Below are 19,824 nucleotides of genomic sequence, written 5' to 3'. Positions count from 1 at the left end.
TAAATGCATTTATTTTCTAATATTAGTATCTCAGAAGCAATTGATCACACGGCCACTTTAGCCAACACTGAAGAACATCATAGTTTATCATTTTAATAGATAATTCATAAATATGGAGACATTTATCACAAAGTCTTTCTTGTAATTCTAGGGTAAAAACACCCAGGGTTGTCCGGGTGTGGTGGCTCATCTCTGTAATCCTAGCACTTTGGGAGGTCGACATGGAAGGATTGCTTAAGGCCAGGAGTTCAAGACCAGCCTGGGCAACATAGTGAGACCCCATGTCTTAAAAAACAAACAAACAGACCAGGAGCGGTGGCTCACGCCTGTAATCCCAGCACTTTGGGAGGCCGAGGCAGGTGGATCACGAGGTCAGGAGATGGAGACCATCTTGGATAACACAGTGAAACCCCGTCTCTACTAAAAATACAAAAAAATATTAGCCGGGTGTGGTAGCGGGCGCCTCTAGTCCCGGCTACTTGGGAGGCTGAGGCAGGAGAATGGCGTGAACCAGGGAGGCAGAGATTGCAGTGAGCCGAGATCGCGCCACTGCACTCCATCCAGACTGGGTGACAGAGCGAGACTCCATCTCAAAAACAAAACAAAGCAAAACAAAACAAACCGTAGCCAGGCATGGTGGCACGTCCCTGTGGTCCCAGCTACTCGAGAGGATGAGGTGGGAGGATCACCTGAGCCCAGGAGATTGAGGTTCCAGTGAGCTATGATCACACCACTGCACTCCAGTTTGGGCAGCAGAGACTCCATCTCTATCAAAAACAAAAACAACATACACAACAAGCAGGCCAAGTACAGTGGCTCATGTCTGTAATCCTAGCACCGTGGGAGGCCAAGGTGGGAGGATCACTTGAGTCCAGGAGTTTGAGACCAGCCTAGGCGATATAGTAAGACCCCACCTCTAAATGTGTGTGTGTGTGTGTGTGTGTGTGTGGTGTGTGTGCGTGTCTGTGTGTAAAAACAAAAAATCACCCAGGCTTAACTTTATGTGTAATGAATAAAGGTTTTTTAACTGGAAAGCTAAGACTCAGGTAGGTCAGCAATATGTGTTTTTTGCACGGTTTTTCTGGTAAACTAGCTTGACCAAGAGGTAGAGCTTAGAAGTGGGGACTAGACACTGGGCTGAGCTCTTAGACTCCGCAGAGCTCCAGTGGGTCATGGGGCCTCGGCCTGGTGCTGACGGTGGGCGAGTGAGGCTGGGCCTTTGCATGAGGCTGGGGCAGAGCTGTCTGTTCTGCAGACGGAGAGAGACAGTTTGCAGCCTCTGCCAGTGCCCACACAGAAAACCTCCGGGCAAGGACATGTCCTTCTTCAGGGGCTTGGGAGCAGGCCCAGATGTGGCTATACAGAGAGGCGCAGTGTCCTTTCTAAGGTTAGGAAACACAGTGGTCAAGAGCACAGACTCTGGGGTCGTGGGCTCCTGTTTTGCAGCCCTGTCTCTACTCTTCCCATCTGAATAACCTTGAGCAGATTATTTAACTTCTCTGAGGCATGGTTTCCCCGTTGGTGAAAATGGAGGAATACGGTGAGGACTAAATGAGCTCGTGTGTGTAAAATGCATAGCATGGTGTCTGGCACCTAGCAGGCCCTCAAATCCTAGTATCATCCTTCACTCTCGAGGCAGCATAGGATTGAAATTCAGCCTGGAAAAGGCTGAGAGGAACCCGGTGCTGGTAATGGTGGTGAGGGAGGGTGCGCTGTCACCAGGGCCTGACATCGTGGCAGTGAATTCTCTGCAACCCCTGGCCTCCGCTTCACAGACAGACTCACCAGCTTGTGGAGAGGAGCTCTGTCTTTCTGACAGATTGTCATCAGCCCAGCTTCCAAGACTGGCATGAAGCAGCATACAGCTTCCTAAATGTATGGGAGAATTCTGGTCAGCTCAGCAGGTCAACCAGAGAGCTCAGGACAACAATAAGGGTAGCACCAAAGACGCACTAAGATTTTGTCCAGGGCCAGGAGCAGTGGCTCACTTCTGTAATCCCAGCACTTTGGGAGGCTGAGGCGGGCAGATCACTTGAGGTCAAGAGTTCAAGACCAGCCTGGCCAACATGGTGAAACCCCATCTCTACTAAAAATACAAAAATTAGCTGGGCGTGGTGGCAGGTGCCTGTAATCTCAGCTATTTGGGTGGCTGAGGCAGGAGAATCGCTAGCACTCAGGAGGTGGAGGTTGCAGTGAGCCGAGATTACACCACTGTACTCCAGCCTGGGCGACAGAGAAGACTCAGTCTCAAAAAAAGAAAAAAAAAAGTTTTTTATTTTTGTACCATTTTCTTATTGTGGTAAAATATACATAACATAAATTTCCCACTGTGACTATTTTTTTAAATACACACTTCTATGGCATGATGTACATTCACATTCTTGTGCAGCCATCACCACCATCCATCTCTTAAACTTTTTCTTTTCCATCTGAATTTCTGTACCCGTTAAGCACTGATTCCCTCGTCCCCCTTCCCCTACCCTTAGCTTCTCTGCTTATTGGCTGTGTGACCTTGGGCAAGTTATTTAATCTCCCTGTTCCTTGGTTTCCTCATTGGAAAATGATCACAAAAATAGAACTCGTTTTATAGGTGTGTTTCGTGGTTTTATTTTCGTGTAATTATATTCAAGGAATATTTTGCTCAGTGAAGGAATGTGGCAGATCCATATAAATGGCCTGGAAGGGTCTGGAAGATACATTATTGAATTAGAAAAAAAAATTGCAGTAGTTCACACACAGTGTGAATTTATTTACTTAAAAATATGTGTAATTTCACCCCTGAAAGAAGAAATGGAGGGAAAAAGAAAACAAATACTAATAAGTGGAAAAGAAAAGTTATGGAAGGATTAATATCCGACTAATGGCAGAGGTTACCTCTCACATTGGGAGGATGGGAGTTGAAGGGAACTCTATCCTTGTCAGTAACATTTTAATTTTTTACACTACTAATGCATTCCTGCATTGCTGCTGCCATTAAAAATTAATACACCATCCGGGAGGGTGCCGTGTGCAGCTGTCTGCGGTCCTGACTGGGCGCCAGGACACAGCTACTGCTCCTGACTCAGGACACTGGGCCTTTGGGCCTGTCTCCCAGCAGCTCTGAAGGTGTCGTGAAGACACAGTGAAGAGGGAGGGGAGACCCGTGGGCAGCTAGAAGCAAAGACACCCATGGCTGGGGAGAAAAAAAGAGAGACATCAAAAAATACATTAGTTTTGTGTAACTGCAATTAATAAGAGAGGTTTCCCAGTTGGGAGTGTCTCTCTAATGTTGTACACATACCAGTCGGAAAGGAGCCAGCCAGGGGCCCAGTTTCCCAAGAACTATGGAGGAAAGGAGGGAGACTGGGGTTTGTGGGCTAACGGCCTCAGGGTGAGGTGGCATCCAGTCACTGGGCTGACGGTGCTGCCATCAGATTTTCTGACTGCCTTTCCTGTCCCAGGTCTAGACACCCCAGCTCTGCCTGCCTTCAGCCCACCCTGGCTTTCTAGGTGATGGAGTCCAGGGCTAGACTAACTCCTGCCTCAGGCTGACAATGTAACTTTGGGCTTCCTTTTGAGAATTAAAAATACTACTTTCAGGCCAGGCGCATTGGCTCACCCCTGTAATCCTAGCACTTTGGGAGGCTGAGGCGGGTGGATCACTTGAGGTCAGGAGTTCGAGACCAACCTGGCCAACATGGTGAAACCTCATCTTTACTAAAAATACAAAAATTAGCCAGGCGTGGTGGTGCATGCCTGTAATCCCAGCTACTCGGGAGGCTGAGGCAGGAGAATCACTTGAACCCGGGAGGTGGAGGTTGTGGTGAGCCGCGATCGCGCCATTGCACTCCAGCCTGGGCAACAAGAGTGAAACTCCGTCTCCAAAAAAAAAAAAAAAAAGGAAAACAAAAAAAAAGAAGCAGGATCACTGTGATCCTAGGCCTTTATTCTGTGTAATCATGGCCAGGGAACATGATTTGACCCTTGACGAGTATGAATTGCTGCAGTCCTTCCACTCAGTGGTAGGCCTTGCCTGAGTGTGGTGCTCTGTGATGCTGCTGTGCCCAGGGTTAGGGCTGTGGAGAGGGAGGCAGAGTCAAAAGCACATGTACTTGACAAGCAGCCAACTATAGTGCCTTGCATCTGTTGGATGTTGAGGTTGTGCAGTGGTCCTAGCAAACTATTGCTCAAATGAATTTCCCCTCCTTTCTTTCAGGGAACACTCATAGGGTGGACCAAAGGTTTCAAGGCCACTGACTGTGAAGGGGAGGACGTGGTGGACATGCTCAGGGAAGCCATCAAGAGGAGAAACGTAGGATGTGGTGTTGAGGCTCATGCCTGCTCTTGCTGCCTTCCCCAGGCCCCTCTGCTCTGCTATCCTCTGCCCAGTTCCTGTGACTGGTCTCTGCCTGCCTGGGGATGACACGTGCCTCCTAAGCCTGTTTGGCACATTCAACTCATAATAGAGCTGGGTTTTTGTTTGTTTGTTTGTTTTGTTTTTTTAGGAGTTTGACCTGGACATCGTTGCAGTTGTGAATGATACAGTGGGGACCATGATGACCTGTGGCTATGAAGATCCTAACTGTGAGATTGGCTTGATTGCAGGTAAGTGGTAAGGCATGGCCCATTGGCCTAATCCCACTGGACCCGTTGATGGTTCCCTTTTAACAATGTGAGAGGGTGGGCATTGTTCCGTTATACAGAGGCTCTGCCCAAGGCAGAGATGAAGTTACAATTGCGATTCCAGGTCACCAAGTTCTTTCTCCAGTAAGAGTCCTAAGCCAAGGTCATCCTTTCTATCGAGGAAGGATAATGACACAGGAAGAAGAGATTTTTAAATTAGGGCCTTGGGGCTGATTGTGATGGGGCGAAGGAGACTACAGTTGGATCCTCTTGACCTGGGGCTGAGGGAGCTATTGTAGATTTTCACTCTGGCTCCAATGTGCACCTCTTCTGTTATCTGAATTCTTCTGCTTCTCAGGGTGCACAGGAAGGAGAGGAGCTGGAAAGAAACTTAGAAGAGGGGAAAGGAGTGGCCTGATACAGGGATTTTAGGGGTCTTTGGGAGAAGTCTGGCAGTGAGTAAGGCCGAGGGTAGATTCTAGGGGGATGCTGTCTCTACCAGGGGTAGAATGGGTAGGATTGGAACAGGTGGAGATGGGGATGAAAGGCATTCCAGGTGACAGGCACAGGCTAAGTAATGATAGAACCTAGAAAAGTTGTTCCATTTGATCATCTGGGCTTTCTGGATATAAGCAGCAGGTGGAACAAGGAGGTGGGGATGTACTGAGCTATCTCCCATGCCAGATGAGAGGTTTCCTCTCACTCTAACTCTTACCCGCTTTGTGAGCTTGGGCAGGTGGCTTATTCTGTCTGACTTGAGTTTCTTCACCTGTGGGAGGGATTGGGCTAGATATAGGAGGGCAAAGAGGTGAGGCCTGTTGATTGACTAAAATACTTGCCTGGACTGCTGTGCTGAGAATAGTTCTGAGGCCAAGTCATGGGCAAGGAAGAAGATGGTGGCTAACAGATGCCAAGCATTTGTTTATCCAAGACTAGATGATTCCTCATGGTCCCTTCCAGCTCTGACTGCTAATTTTACGACTGCTTGGAAGCTTTGTGTGCCTATGGCTTAACAGTAATGATGATAATGATGATGAAGTCGGCAGCTACCATTTATTGAATGCTTACCATGGAAGGAAACTTAAAAATATCACTTCATAAAACCCATAAGGCGGGTATTATTTCCTTCTCAGAAATGAAGAAACTGAGCCTGTGAAAGATGAGATGCTTGCCCAAGGTTAGCCAGCTATGACTGTAAAGCTGGAATCACATCCAGTCATATCTGACTCCAAGCCTAAATTCTTATTTGCTGCACTCTGCTGCCTTTCTAAAACCTGGTGGTGTCTTTGAAGACTAATGTTCTTTCACAATTCCTTCTAGGAACAGGCAGCAACATGTGCTACATGGAGGACATGAGGAACATCGAGATGGTGGAGGGGGACGAAGGGAAGATGTGCATCAACACAGAGTGGGGAGGATTTGGAGACAATGGCTGCATAGATGACATCCGGACCCGATACGACACGGAGGTGGACGAGGGGTCCTTGAATCCTGGCAAGCAGAGGTGAAAAGGGTGGATGTGTGCATTTATGTGGGTTGTGTAGTGAACAACACTACGAGACCTAAGGGGGTACCATAGACAGCATAGCTTTGTGTGCTTATTACAGCTGTCGAATGTCAGTGAAATACCTATTGGAACAAAAGAAAAATATTATGACAAGTTTGCAACAGGTAAAAGGGAAAAGTCCCTTTTTCTAATTACCATAAGGCCCCATAAGGTCTAGTGGTGGTTCTGGAAGTGAGGCAGAGGCTGCCAGCATGTTCATTCGCCAAGGGCATGGTGACTCAGTGACCCCTCTTGGGATGGGCTTTTAGTAAGTCTCTTTCAGAAGCCAACATCTTCAGGCCTTCAAGAGCTGGCTATTAGGTTGGTGACCTTCTCTGGGAGTGGGGAAGTGGCCACCTGTGATGGATGAGAATGCTGGTTCTTGACCATGATGTCATGTCCTACCATGGGTCACAATCACTTGTGACGTGTATTCCAATAACTAACCACACGAAAAATACTGAAAATAATGAATGGTTTAAAAAATAAATTAGAGTAGATTTCACTTGCATTCTGTTATTATGAGAGAAAGGGATAGCAGAGATAGAGCTGGCATGTGATATTAGTCCATTCTCCCGTTGCTATAAAGAACTACCTGAGACTGGGTAATTTATGGAGAAAAGAGGTTTAATTGGCTCACAGTTCCACAGGCTGTACAGGAAGCATGGCTGGGGGGCCTCAGGAAACTTACTATAATGGCAGAACATGAAGGGGAAGCAGGCACGTCTTACATGGCTGGAGAAAGAGGAAGAAAGAGTGAAGGGGGAGGTGTTACACACTATTAAAACAACCAGATCTTGTGCAAACCCACTCACTATCACCAGAACAACGGGGGGGCAATCCGCCCCCATGATCCAGTCACCTCCCAGCAGGCCCCTCCTCCAATACTGGGGATTGCAATTCAACTTGAGATTTTGGTGGAGACATAAATCCAAACGATATCACATGCTAAAACTTGATTATTAACCCAGGCCCATCCCCTAGAAGAGGAGTTGGCACACTTATTCTGTAAAAGAACAGATAGTAAATGTTTTAGGTTTTGCAGGCCATATGGTCTTTATCAAAACTAAGCTCAATGTCTTAATATAGAAAATAATGGGAAACATAGATTTATTGTTAGGGGTGCTATCCAAGTTGAGAGCTTGAGCAGATGGGAAATGTGAGGGGATGCCTAGGCCATGGACACCTTGGGAACTGTTGAACTGAGAACGTTGTCTAGGAAGAGGCTCAGAAAAGACCGAGACTGGCCCTGGTGGTTTCTCTCCCCTTTGGCATCAGTCTTGTAACTGGAAGGCAGGTGAGTTGTGGTAAGCCCAGCTGAAGCAGGGATTGCTCCAAAAAGAAGGTACCTTCCCTCTGAATCCCAAGTTGGGGCATCTGAGTATCATGGCTCTTCCCAAGGGGCAGTTCATTCTAATTAGTGTTGTGTCTGCAGCCACTGAAGGCTCACATTTTTGGACTGAGGTTTTAAGGGGCAGCACCTTTGAACTTGTCTTGAAACCACCATTGTTTGTTTGTTCTGGTGTTAATCCCTTAGACTGATGAGGTCTTGAGCAGTGAAGAGAACCCAAGCCCAGCACATAAATGCTTTCCATTTGACTCTGCAAGCAGTGGGAGTCTGCCTCTGTGTCACTGTTGTTAATGATGATGTGTGTCACCATTACACATCCTGTGCAGAGTGCCTGGTCAGTACGAGGCCCCTTTTCTCTCTTGCTCTCTTGGCCCTCATGGAGCTCACAGCCCAATAGAAAGGAGGAAGGGAATTAATGCTTTTGAGCACCCCTGGTGCATGCAGACAGTTTCAATGTGTTAACTCACAGAGCAGAATCTCCAGTGGAACAGATTTGTAACACAAAGCCAATGAGCATTGGCTTTGGGGCCAAGACCAGGGACTAACTTTTGCTTAGCGCCCATGCGTGGTTCCAAAGCCTGGCCTTCTCACATCATGTGGTCTTCTGCATTGCATGTCTGCCCCAACCTTATCCCTCTTCGCCAAACAGATACGAGAAAATGACCAGTGGGATGTACTTGGGGGAGATTGTGCGGCAGATCCTGATCGACCTGACCAAGCAGGGTCTCCTCTTCCGAGGGCAGATTTCAGAGCGTCTCCGGACCAGGGGCATCTTCGAAACCAAGTTCCTGTCCCAGATTGAAAGGTGACCTGTGATCAAGTTCATCATGAGGCTCTGACTGGCGTATACTGCCACTGCGCTGGGGTTGGGCCAATTTGAGGTTTAAAAAGAAAAACAGAAAGGCCCTGGCTGGACAAGGGATTGCCTCCTGGGGCTGCTCTTCTCTTTCCAACTGATTCAGGATCACAGCCTCGAGGACCATGTGTATAGCACTCTGGGGCCTGCAGCCCGCCTGGGTCTCAGAATGTTTAGCAGAAATGACTAAGTCCTCCACCAAGCTTCCTAAATAGTTACACAAGAGTTAGGTTAAGGCTAAAAAATAATCCTCTTTTGTTCCTGAAAAAATCAACCACATGCTCAACTACAGCTATTTTGATTTTTGCATATTATATTTCCTTTTTAAGGTTTTTTTTTTTTTTTTTTTTTTTGGTGACAGGGCTCACTCTGTCACTTAGACTGGAGTGCGGTGGTGCGATTGCAACTCATTATAGCCTCTATCTTCAGGGCTCAGGTAATCCTCCCACCTCAGCCTCCTGAGTAGCTGGGACCACAGGTGCACACCACAATGCCCAGCTAATATTTGTATTTTTTGTAGAGATGGGGTTTCCCCATGTTGCCCAGGCTGGTCTCGAACTCCTGACCTCAAGCAATCTGCTCACCTCAGCCTCCCAAAGTGCTAGGATTACAGGTGTGAGCCAGTGCGCCCAGCTCCTTTTAAGTTCTTGAATGCATGCAAACATTTTTCATAATCATAATCATTACATTTATCACTCTGTGTATTATGTTTTCAGAGTTTGTTCATGAAAATTTTCATTTAAAATTCTGGGCCGGGCGCGGTGGCTCAAGGGCCGGGCGCGGTGGCTCAAGGGCCGGGCGCGGTGGCTCAAGCCTGTAATCCCAGCACTTTGGGAGGCCGAGACGGGCGGATCACAAGGTCAGGAGATCGAGACCATCCTGGCTAACACGGCGAAACCCCGTCTCTACTAAAAACACAAAAAATTATCTGGGCGAGGTGGCGCGCCTGTGGTCCCAGCTACTCGGGAGGCTGAGGCAGGAGAATGGCGGGAACCCAGGAGGCGGAGCTTGCAGTGAGCTGAGATCTGGCCACTGCACTCCAGCCTGGGCGACAGAGCGAGACTCCGTCTCAAAAAATAAATAAATAAATAAATAAATAAATAAAATAAAATAAAATTCTGGTTTTAGTTTTTTTAATTATTTTGAGACAAAGTTTCACTCTTGTTGCCCAGGCTGGAGTGCAATGGCGTGATCTCAGCTCACTGCAACCTCTGCCTCCTGGGTTCAAGCGATTCTCCTGCCTCAGCCTCAGCTGGGATAACAGGCCTGTGCCACCCGGCCCAGATAATTTTTTGTATTATTTTAGTAGAGATTTGGTTTCACCACGTTGGTCAGGCTCGTCTTGAACTCCTGACCTCAGGTGATCCACCTGCCTCGGCCTCCCAAAGTGTTGGGATTACAGGTGTGAGCCACCATGCACGGCTATTTTGTTTTTTATTATACAAAGTCTTAAGCATATACAAAAGTGGAAAGAGAGGTAAAGTGAGCTCAATATTTCCATCACCACTTTCAACAATAATAAACTCATGGCCAAACTGGGCTCATCTATACAGTCCCGCTGTCCTCATCCCTAGGCTGGGTTAATTTGAAACAAACCCTACATCTTACATCAGTTCATCTGTAAATATTTCATAATGTATTCTGAAATATAAGGGTTCTTAATAAAACATAACTACAGTACCATTATCACACTTAAAAATCTAATGATAAACCTCAGTCTCACAAAATGTCCTGTTAGTGTTATTTCCTGAATTGCCAAAAATTAATGGTTTTTACAGTTCTTTTGTTTGCATCAGTATCCAGACAAAGTTTACACACTGCATTTGGTTAATATGTTTAAATAATCTCTTTTAATCTATGGGTTTCCTCTCCCTGTCTTGCTTTCCCTTGCCATGTATTTGTTGAAAAAACTGTTGTCTTATCCTATGAGTTTCCTGTATTCTAGATTTTGTGGATTGCAGCATTTAGCATTTTCCTCTGTCTTCTTGTATTTCCCAAAAACACTTAGTTTAGACCCAGGTGCTTAGTTAGATTCAGTAGTTAATTTTGGACAAGAATATTTCTTAGGTGGCATTGAGTTGTCTGTCTGTCTCTCTTTCTTTTAGGATGTTATCAGTCATTGATGCATATTGCCTGGATCTATTATTTCACTAGACATCGTAAATGGTGATGATTCCTGCAGTTATTAGCTGGAATACTTCTAGAAAGAGGAACTTTCCCCTATCAACTCTTTGGTGTAATTATCACTTTGAATGGCTGCATATTATACTATGTTACTGTACTATAATTTACTAAACTTTCCCTTTAGTATAGGATGTCTAGTTTATAATTTATAAATTCCTGTTATTCTGAGTAACCGTAGTTGTTCTTTTAGTACACATAGTCATTTGAATATTGTAAATCATTTCGTCAGTAGTAGAAACATTTGGTTAAAAGAGTATTTCGCCGTGGGTGCAGTATTTTTTTTAAAAAAAGTAGTTTCAATTTCCATCACCACCAGTTATGTACAAATATGTCAGTTCCACTGCTTTTTGTGCTAGCACTGGATGTTATCTGATGCTTTGTTTTTGGATTTTATCTCCATTTGGGTTCATTCATTTAATTCTCCTGGTCTTTATGGTCAGATGCCCACAAGTGAAAAATCACTTTCCAGTGGGGAAAAAAAGAAAACACATTATACATGAAAGTGGTGTATGTAATGAGGTAAATCAGATGGGCTGTTTAAGGGGAGTTCTTATTGTTTAAGGAGAGGATGGTGGAATCAATAACAGCAGCAGCGATTATATATTTTTGGGGTGTTAACTAGCAAGTGCTCAGCATCCTTCTCCTGTCTAGTCTTCACCCCATCCAATCTGAACAGATGGGTTAAAAATCATTATGTTTGGTGACCAAAGGGATCCTGTTTTGCTGTGTAAAACAGCTTCTCTCTCATGAGCAATAGATAAGCAAGTTTACTTATCTTTGCCTTGCTTTTCTTTTTTCCATAATAAAAGGAAAGTTGTTCCTAGACAAGCGCAAGGTGGTAACACTCTTATACCCCCAGAATTATTTGCTTCTGCTGCATAAGAAGTGTCTGTTTTGAATGTTTTGATTTCTACAGGTTGTTGTTTTGTTTCTTTGTTTTCTGAGACAGGGCCTCACTCTGTTGCCTGGGCTGGAGGGCAGTGGCGCAATCACAGCTCAGTGCATCCTCAACCTCCCGGGTTCAAGTGATCCTCCCACCTCAGCTGCCACCACTGCTTCTCTCCCCTGCTCCCACCCACTGTCAAGTAGCTGGGACTACAGGCACACACCGCTACACCTAGCTAATTTTTGTATTTTTTGTAGAGATGGGGTTTCACCATGTTGCCCAGATTGGTCTTGAATTCCTGGGCTCAAGCAATCCACCTGCCTAGACCTCCCAAAGTGGTAGGATTACAGGCATGAGCCACCATGCCCGGCCAGGTTTTGTTTTTTAAAACCTTCCTGGAATAAAAAGAAAATTATCCACCTAGTGCCAATGGGAATTGGTAGGTGCCGTACTAACTGCAGCCCATTTCAAAGCAGTTTGTCAAATGGATGGGACAGTGTTCTCAGGGGGAAGGTCCCTGAATTTACAGTCTTAGAGCTTGAGTTTTAAGATTTATCTCCACTACTTAACCTGTTTATGCTGCATGAGCTGAGGCAGGTTGTTTCACCTCTTTGAATTCCAGTTTCCTGCTTCATAACAGAAATAATTGCCCTGTTGCTTAACTCCCAGATTGCTCTGAGGATCAGGAAGGGAATGTACTTGAACTAAGTAAGCTGTGAAAGGCTGGACCCAGGAAGGAATTGCAGGCTTTCTCTTTAGACACACCAGTTGAAAAACCTTTTTTTCTTACTATACAAATGTTATTCATTCATTTTAGAGAATCTAAAAAATACAGATAAGCAAAAGAAGAAAAATAAGGATTAAGCTAGGTGTGGTGGCTCACGCCTGTAATCCCAGCACTTTGGGAGGCCAAGGCAGGCAGATACCTGAGGTCAGGAGTTCAAGACCAGGCTGGCCAACATGGTGAAACTCTGTCTGTACTAAAAATACAAATATTAGCTGGGCATGGTGGTGGGGCTATAATCCCAGCTACTTGGGAAGCTGAGGCAGGAGAATCACTTGAACCCAGGAGGCGTAGGTTGCAGTGAGCTGAGATCATTGCACTCCAGCCTGGGCAACAAGAGTGAAATTCAGTCTCAAAAAAAAAAAAAAAGGAATTACCTGTAATCCTCCCAATGTCTGAATAGATTTCCTTATACGTATGTGTGTGTGTGTGTGTGTGTGTGTGTGTGTCTTTTTTTTATCTTGGCAAGGGCAAACATTAAAATAAAAAACTAACATTAGGCCGGGCGCGGTGGCTCAAGCCTGTAATCCCAGCACTTTGGGAGGCCGAGACGGGCGGATCACGAGGTCAGGAGATTGAGACCATCCTGGCTAACACGGTGAAACCCCGTCTCTACTAAGAAATACAAAAAACTAGCCGGGCGAGGTGGCGGGTGCCTGTAGTCCCAGCTACTCGGGAGGCTGAGGCCGGAGAATGGCGTAAACCCGGGAGGCGGAGCTTGCAGTGAGCTGAGATCCGGCCACTGCACTCCAGCCTGGGCTACAGAGCGAGACTCCGTCTCAAAAAAAAAAAAAAAAAAAAAAAAAAACTAACATTATATTGTGCATAGTATTTTATAATCCATTTTTTCACTATGTCATTATGTCATGAAGATTTTCCATGGCATCATCTTTTTTTTTGTTTGTTTTAGAGATGGGGTCGTGGGGTCTTGTTATGTAGCCCAGACTGGTCTCAAATTCCTGGCCTAAAGTGATTCTCTTGCCTCAGCCTCCCAAAGTGCTGGGATTTCAGGTGTAAGCCACTGTGTTGGCTACAAACTCATCTTTAAGATCTACGAAGAATTCTACCGTTTGGCTACACCACTGTTTACCTGCTGAATCCCCTGTGTGGTCATACAGGTTGTTTCTCAATTGTCTTTCTTGATAACACTCCTCTTCTCTAATTATTACCTGAGACAGTCAAGGATACAACTTCACATCGCTTAGCGTGGGAGTCAGGGCTCCGTTTAAGTACCATTAGTTCACTGTGAGATGACCGGGGTCTAGACTTGAAGCCATCCTGCCCCGTGATGGGTGTTTCTCTGCATGTGTTTACAGTCCTACCTGGTTCCGATTCTCTAAGGTTCTGATTGTATTTTGTATATTCATGTATTCACTTGCTCATTGAATGTACCCTGCTGGCTACTACTGAAAATACAGTCTTACTATCAAAGAGCAGAGAAATCAGAAAAAGGGAAGAAAATGAAGAGAATCAGAAAAAGTTAAATAGAAGGAAAGTTGGCCTCCAATTGAAGGGGGCCAGCGTATGAGAGTTGGCATGGTTTGTGGCAAAGTGCGAGAGGTGGTGTGAAAAGGGTTGAATTTGAGCCCCTGCTCTCTAACGAGAGGGCACAGCCCTAGCAGGCTGAGCCACAGCCTCTGCTTCTGAAAAACAGGTACCTGGTGTGTTGGTTGCTGCAGCTCATGTGGCTTCTAGTGAGATCATAGATATGAACATGCTGAACACCAGAGGCATTCACACTTTATTTTTTAAAGTTGATGGAACTTCCACGGGTGGTGGACCTTCTTGAGTCTCTACTCCTAAGCCTTTCTGCTCCAGCCTAGCCATTGCCTGGGTCAATTTCTCCCCACTCCTGCAAGGGCATCTAAGAATGGGAAGGCTGTGGGTTGCATTGAGCACATCCCAGGATGCTGGGAAGGAGGTCCTGACTCCCTGCTCTATTGCCTGCAGCGATCGGCTGGCCCTCCTCCAGGTCAGGACGATTCTGCAGCAGCTGGGCCTGGACAGCACATGTGAGGACAGCATCGTGGTGAAGGAGGTGTGCGGAGCTGTGTCCCGGAGGGCGGCCCAGCTCTGCGGTGCTGGCCTGGCCGCTATAGTGGAAAAAAGGAGAGAAGACCAGGGGCTGGAGCACCTGAGGATCACTGTGGGTGTGGATGGCACCCTGTACAAGCTGCACCCTCAGTGAGTGCCCACGAGAGGCATGGCGGGTGGGGCAGCAGAGGTGCTGGAGACCAAGTGTGGACTTGGCATAGCCTCCTCAGCCGTGGCATGGGAAGATGCATCCCCATCCTTTTATGGGAAAGGAGTGCTGTGTGGTCAAGCCACCTATTCAATCTGACAGACAAGGTGTGAGCCCTGGTGCCTCTGCTACTTGTAATACGGTGTGGGAATGTTAGCTGGTCTCTCTAAACCCCAGGTTCCTGATCCACAAAAGGCCGGCACTAATAATCCCTACCACATAGGGCTAAATGTGTGAGGTTGAAATGAGTGAGTACATGTAAAGTGCTTCACACAGAGCTCAAGAAATGTAAGTTGGCTGAGTGCAGTGGCTCATGCCTGTAATGGCAGAGACAGGAGAATCCCTTGAGCCCTGGAGTTTGAGACCAGCCTGGGCAACACAGGGAGACTCCATCTCCACAAACATAAATAAATAAAATACAGTCTGGGCGCAGTGGCTCAAGCCTGTAATCCCAGCACTTTCAGAGGCTGAGACGGACGTATCACGAGGTCAGGAGATCGAGACCATCCTGGCTAACACGGTGAAACCCCGTCTCTACTAAAAAATACAAAAAACTAGCCGGGCGAGGTGGCGGGCGCCTGCAGTCCCAGCTACTCGGGAGGCTGAGGCAGGAGAATGGCGTGAACCGGGGAGGCGGAGCTTGCAGTGAGCTGAGATCCGGCCACTGCACTCCAGCCTGGGCGACAGAGCGAGACTCTGTCTCAAAAAAAAAAAAAGATAAATAAATAAATAAATAATAAAATAAAATACAAAATGAACAAACATTACAAATATTAGCTGGGCATGATGGTGCATACCTGTAGTCCCAGCTACATGGGAGGCTGAGCTGGGGGGCTTGAGCCTGGGAACTTGAGACTACAGTGGGCTGTGATGGCACAACTGCACTCTACACCCTGGACAACAGAGTGAGACCATGTCTAAAAAAAAAAATTAGAAGAAGAAGCTGTTTAGAGCCTTGAAAAGCAAACCAAAGGGAAGAAGCTAAAGAAATTAGATTATGATCATTTATAAATGTGCTGATTCTACATGGGAGGGCTGATGATGTTTCTTTCTCTTTTTCATAGCTTTTCTAGAATATTGCAGGAAACTGTGAAGGAACTAGCCCCTCGATGTGATGTGACATTCATGCTGTCAGAAGATGGCAGTGGAAAAGGGGCAGCACTGATCACTGCTGTGGCCAAGAGGTTACAGCAGGCACAGAAGGAGAACTAGGAACCCTTGGGATTGGATCTGATGCATCTTGGATACTGACCGGCTTTTCCTCTGGCAGATCAGTTGGTCAGAGACCAATGGGCACCCTCCTGGCTGACCTCACCTTCTGGATGGCCGAAAGAGAACCCCAGGTTCTCGGGTACTCTTAGTATCTTGTTACTGGATTTGCAGTGATGTTACGTGACATTTATATTTGGTATATTTGGGCCAAAATGGGCCAACTTGTGAAATCAAAATGTCTATCCTGAGAGATCCCCTTTCAAGACATTTTTCAGTTGAGGATTGAGCTGTCAGTTCTCTGTGGTTTTCAGTCCTGTGGCTGCTGGACTTGGAAATATATAGAATCTGCCCATGTGACTGGCAGGCTGTTTCCCCATTGGGATGCTTAAGTCATCTCTTATAGGGGATTGGGCCCTATACTTGTGGATGAACACTGGAGAGCAAGAGGAACTCATGTTATGAACTAGGGGTATCTCATCTAACTTGTCCTTAACTTGCCATGTTGACTTCAAACCTGATGACAGAACAAAGACTTTGAAGTATCCAGCCCCGGGGTGCAGAGAGGTTGATTGCCAGGGAGCCCTGCAGGAATCTTTGCATGCTTAAAGCAAGTTATGTCAGCATCCTGATTTTGTTCCTCATTAAGTGTGTGCCATGAGGTGGGGTGCTGTCTGGGGCATCTGTTTTTCATTTTGCATGTGGTTTGTGTTGCAGCTGTTGATAGTTGTTCTAAGGATTGTTAGGTATATGAAATCCAGTAAATTAATAAAAAATTTTTGATTTTCCAATAAACTTCGCATGAGGTGCTGATATTTCTTCTGGGAGGCTTACTTGGTAACACCATGCTTTGTTGATGGAATAAGGGATGCAGAGTCAGAAGCAGCTTGAGCATTTTTCTCGAGTCCAAACTTCCTACCAACAGGGGGAAATATATGGAATATCTTCTAAAATATCCTTAACAGATTATCCAGATTTCTTTGGAATACTTCCAGTAACTGAGCATTTCCCACACGATCTACAGCTCTTGCTTTTGAACAGCTGGGGTTGACTGGAAGTCCTTCTGACTTCTGAGCTCGGTTTCTCCCATACACCCCACTGATCTCCATTCTACCCTGCAGAACTATGTGGAATTGGCCTATCCCTGACCATTTCTCCAGTGGACTTCCTCTCTCTGTCCTCTCTTCCCCACTTTACCTGAACTGCCTGTGCCTTTCTGTTTTGCACATAGTTATCTGTATGAGTTTTACATCTGGCCAGATAGATTGTAAACTCTTTGTCAAACACATTCTTGCATTGCTCTAGTGAACCTAGCACTGTGCCATTCCTATCAAATATTTACTTGTGGGAGGCATGATTGAAAAAATAGAACTTTTCAAGAAATTTTCTTCAGAAAAAGTATAGACTGGGTGTGGTGGCTCACACTTGTAATCTCAGCTCTTTGGGAGGCCAAGTCAGGAAGATTGCTTGAGGCCAGGAGTTCAAGATCAGCTTGGGCAACATATCAAGACCCCCATCTGTTCAAAAAAAAAATTTGTTTTAATTAGTTGAATGTGGTGGTGCACACCTGCAGTCCCAGTCACTCAGGAGGCTGAGGTGGGGTGTATCTCTCGAGTCTAGGTTCCAGGTTACAATGAGCTATGACTGCACCACTGCACTCCAGCCTGGGCAACAGAATGAGACCCTGCTTCTTAAAAAAAAAAAAAAAAAGAGAGAGAGAGAAAGAGAAAGAAAGGAAAGAAAGAAAGAAAGGAAAGAAAGAAAGAAAGGAAAGAAAGAAAGAAAGAGAAACAAAAGAGAAAGAAAGAAAAGAAAGGAAGAAAGGAAGGAAGGAAGGAAAGAAATTGTCAACTCTTGTTATTGTCATGGGAAACAAACTGAAAAGAATAATCGAGTGATTTTATTTTTATTTATTTGCTTAGTTACATACTTAATTATGACAACTCCACAGAGTGTTCTTGCTGTCTCTTCAAAAGATTACGGCTTTGGCCAGGCGTGGTGGCTCATGCCTGTAATTCCAGCATTTTGGGTGGCCAAGGCAGGCAGATCACCTGAGTTCAGGAGTTCGAGACCAGCCTGGCCAGCATGATGAAATGCGTCTCTACTAAAAATACAAAATATTGTAAAAAAAAAAAAAAAAAAAAAAAAAAAAAAAAAAAAATAGCCAGGCATGGTGGTGCATGCCTGTGATCCCAGCTACTTGGGAGGCTGAGTCAGGAGAATCACTTGCACCTGGGAGGTGGAGGTTGCAGTGAGCTGAGATCAAGCTACTGCACTCCAGTCTGGGTGACAGAATGAGACTCCATCTCAAAAAAAAAAAACAAAAAAAAGGGTTTTGGATTCCAGCTCTAAGTGTCACCATTTGCTGAAGCAGGATGTCCAGATGGAGTGAAGGGGGATGAGTCTAAAGACCGAGAGAGAGAGGCCAGCTAGGGCTGGGGGTAATGAGGGAGCTGAGGGTTCCTTGGGACATATTTTTTATACTTTCTTTTTTGTTGTTTTTTGAGACAAGCTCTCACTCTGTCACCCAGGTTGGAGCATGGTGGCGCAATCATGAATCACTGCAACCTTGACCTCCTGGGCTGAAGGCATTCTCGCATCTCAGCTTCCCAAGCAGCTGGGACCGCAGGCACATGCCACCATGCCAGCTAATTTTTAAATTTTTTGTAGGGACAGGAGTCTCACTATGTTGCCCTGACTTGTCTCAAACTCCTGGCCTCAAGTGATCCTCCCGCTTTGGCCTTCCAAAGTGCTGATATATAGTCATGAGTCACCGTGTCTGGTCCATACTTTCAACACAAATGTATGGTGGTACTGCTGTGAACAGGTCCTAGATTTATCAAAATTATCTCTTTTTTATTTTAAGGTTATATCTCTTTAGATAAATGGCGTATGAATGTTTTAAATGTATCTTTTTTATATTTTGAAGTTACGCCTCTTTGGAGAAATGTTTCACCTTATCAGGTTTCATCTTAATCAACTGAAAACCTTGCTGTCCTTATTCTCTTTCCCTAGTTCTCCCATTTTATGGTAAGACATCCTCAGCTTCCAGTCCCTCTTTTCCCTGGTTCTGCCAGGGATCTTTCTCTTTGCTGTCTTTCCCGGACAAGTGATCTGACCCGTAGATTCAGGTTGTTGTGCCACTAAGTTCTTCCCTGACCTGGTCTCTCAGCACATGTTTGGCAGGTTAGGGGAGGTCACCCAGTCCCTTCTCACCCAGCCCTGGTCTCTTACAAGAAAAAGGAGCCCCAAGGTATCTAGGCAACCTTGCACATTCTGACTAATTGATCGCATCATAGAATCCTTGAACAAGCACCAGAACTCCAGAGGGGGCAGACATCTATCTTGCTGTGTTTGGACAGGCCAGCCCCTGAAACATCTTGGGCAATGGAGGGTTAACTTCTCAAAGTTTAATAGGCAAGACCAGCAACCATGCAACAAGGTAAACTGTCCTCGTGAGAGCTCCAAAGACTTTATTTTTCTCTCTCTTTTTTCAAGGCAGGGTCTCGCTATGTTATCCAGGCTGCTCTCAAACTCTTGGGCTCAAGCAATCCCCCCACCTTAACCTCCCCAGCAGCTGGGACTACAGGCACACTCCACTGCACCTAGCTGACTTTTCCTTCTAAGCATCTTCGGCTGGGCATGGTGGCTCATGCCTGTAAACCCTGCACTTTGGGAGGCCGAGGTGGGTAGATCACTGGAGGTCAGGAGTTCGAGACCAGCCTGGCCAACATGGTGAAACCTCATCTCTACTAAAAATACAAAAACTTAGCCAGGCATGGTGGCAGGTGCCTGTAATCCCAGCTACTTGGGAGGCTGAAGCAGGAGAATCACTTGAACCCAGGAGGTGGAGGTTGCAGTGAGCCAAGATTGTGACACTGCACTCCAGCCTGGGTGCACAGCGAGTCTGTCTAAAAAAAAAAAAAAAAAAAAAAAGGAAGAGAGAGCATCTTTATCTTCATTTTCTAGCCTTAAGTGTTACGTTCTCCCAGTAACATTTTGCCCAAAAAGAGTTGATGAATATAGATTTAAGAATAAGATTTTCCCCATGATGCTGCCTTTCCCGAACAAGTGAGTTCATTCTCATTTGTCTTTCTTCAGAAATCTTTTATCTATCTTTCTCCCATTAGCTGGAATGGGTGCTCCATGAGAATAAAGACTTAG

At 45.8% G+C, this 19,824-nt stretch overlaps 2 protein-coding genes across 3 annotated transcripts in view; both read left to right on the top strand.

Annotated features, from left to right (window-relative positions):
• The window catches only part of HKDC1 (hexokinase domain containing 1), a 47,310-nt gene extending 30,855 nt beyond the window's left edge, over positions 1-16,455 (top strand). Inside the window, exons 13-18 of the mRNA XM_050805260.1 lie at positions 4,196-4,291; positions 4,485-4,584; positions 5,923-6,106; positions 8,149-8,304; positions 14,160-14,393; positions 15,516-16,455. Of these exons, the coding sequence (XP_050661217.1) occupies positions 4,196-4,291; positions 4,485-4,584; positions 5,923-6,106; positions 8,149-8,304; positions 14,160-14,393; positions 15,516-15,663 (918 nt within the window). The 3' untranslated portion in view covers positions 15,664-16,455. The remainder of the gene's footprint in view (positions 1-4,195; positions 4,292-4,484; positions 4,585-5,922; positions 6,107-8,148; positions 8,305-14,159; positions 14,394-15,515) is intronic.
• Positions 16,456-18,963: 2,508 nt separating this feature from the next.
• Positions 18,964-19,824, top strand: part of HK1 (hexokinase 1) — a 131,109-nt gene continuing 130,248 nt past the window's right edge. For both annotated transcript variants that reach the window (XM_050805211.1, XM_050805210.1), the window contains exon 1: positions 18,964-19,102. The gene's annotated coding sequence lies outside the window, so the exon portion shown is untranslated. The remainder of the gene's footprint in view (positions 19,103-19,824) is intronic.

This window comes from Macaca thibetana, chromosome 9 (genome assembly GCF_024542745.1).
Source record: "Macaca thibetana thibetana isolate TM-01 chromosome 9, ASM2454274v1, whole genome shotgun sequence".
Lineage (NCBI taxonomy): Eukaryota > Metazoa > Chordata > Mammalia > Primates > Cercopithecidae > Macaca > Macaca thibetana.
Note: the sequence above shows the minus strand (reverse complement) of the source record. Positions and strands in the feature narration are given on the sequence as shown.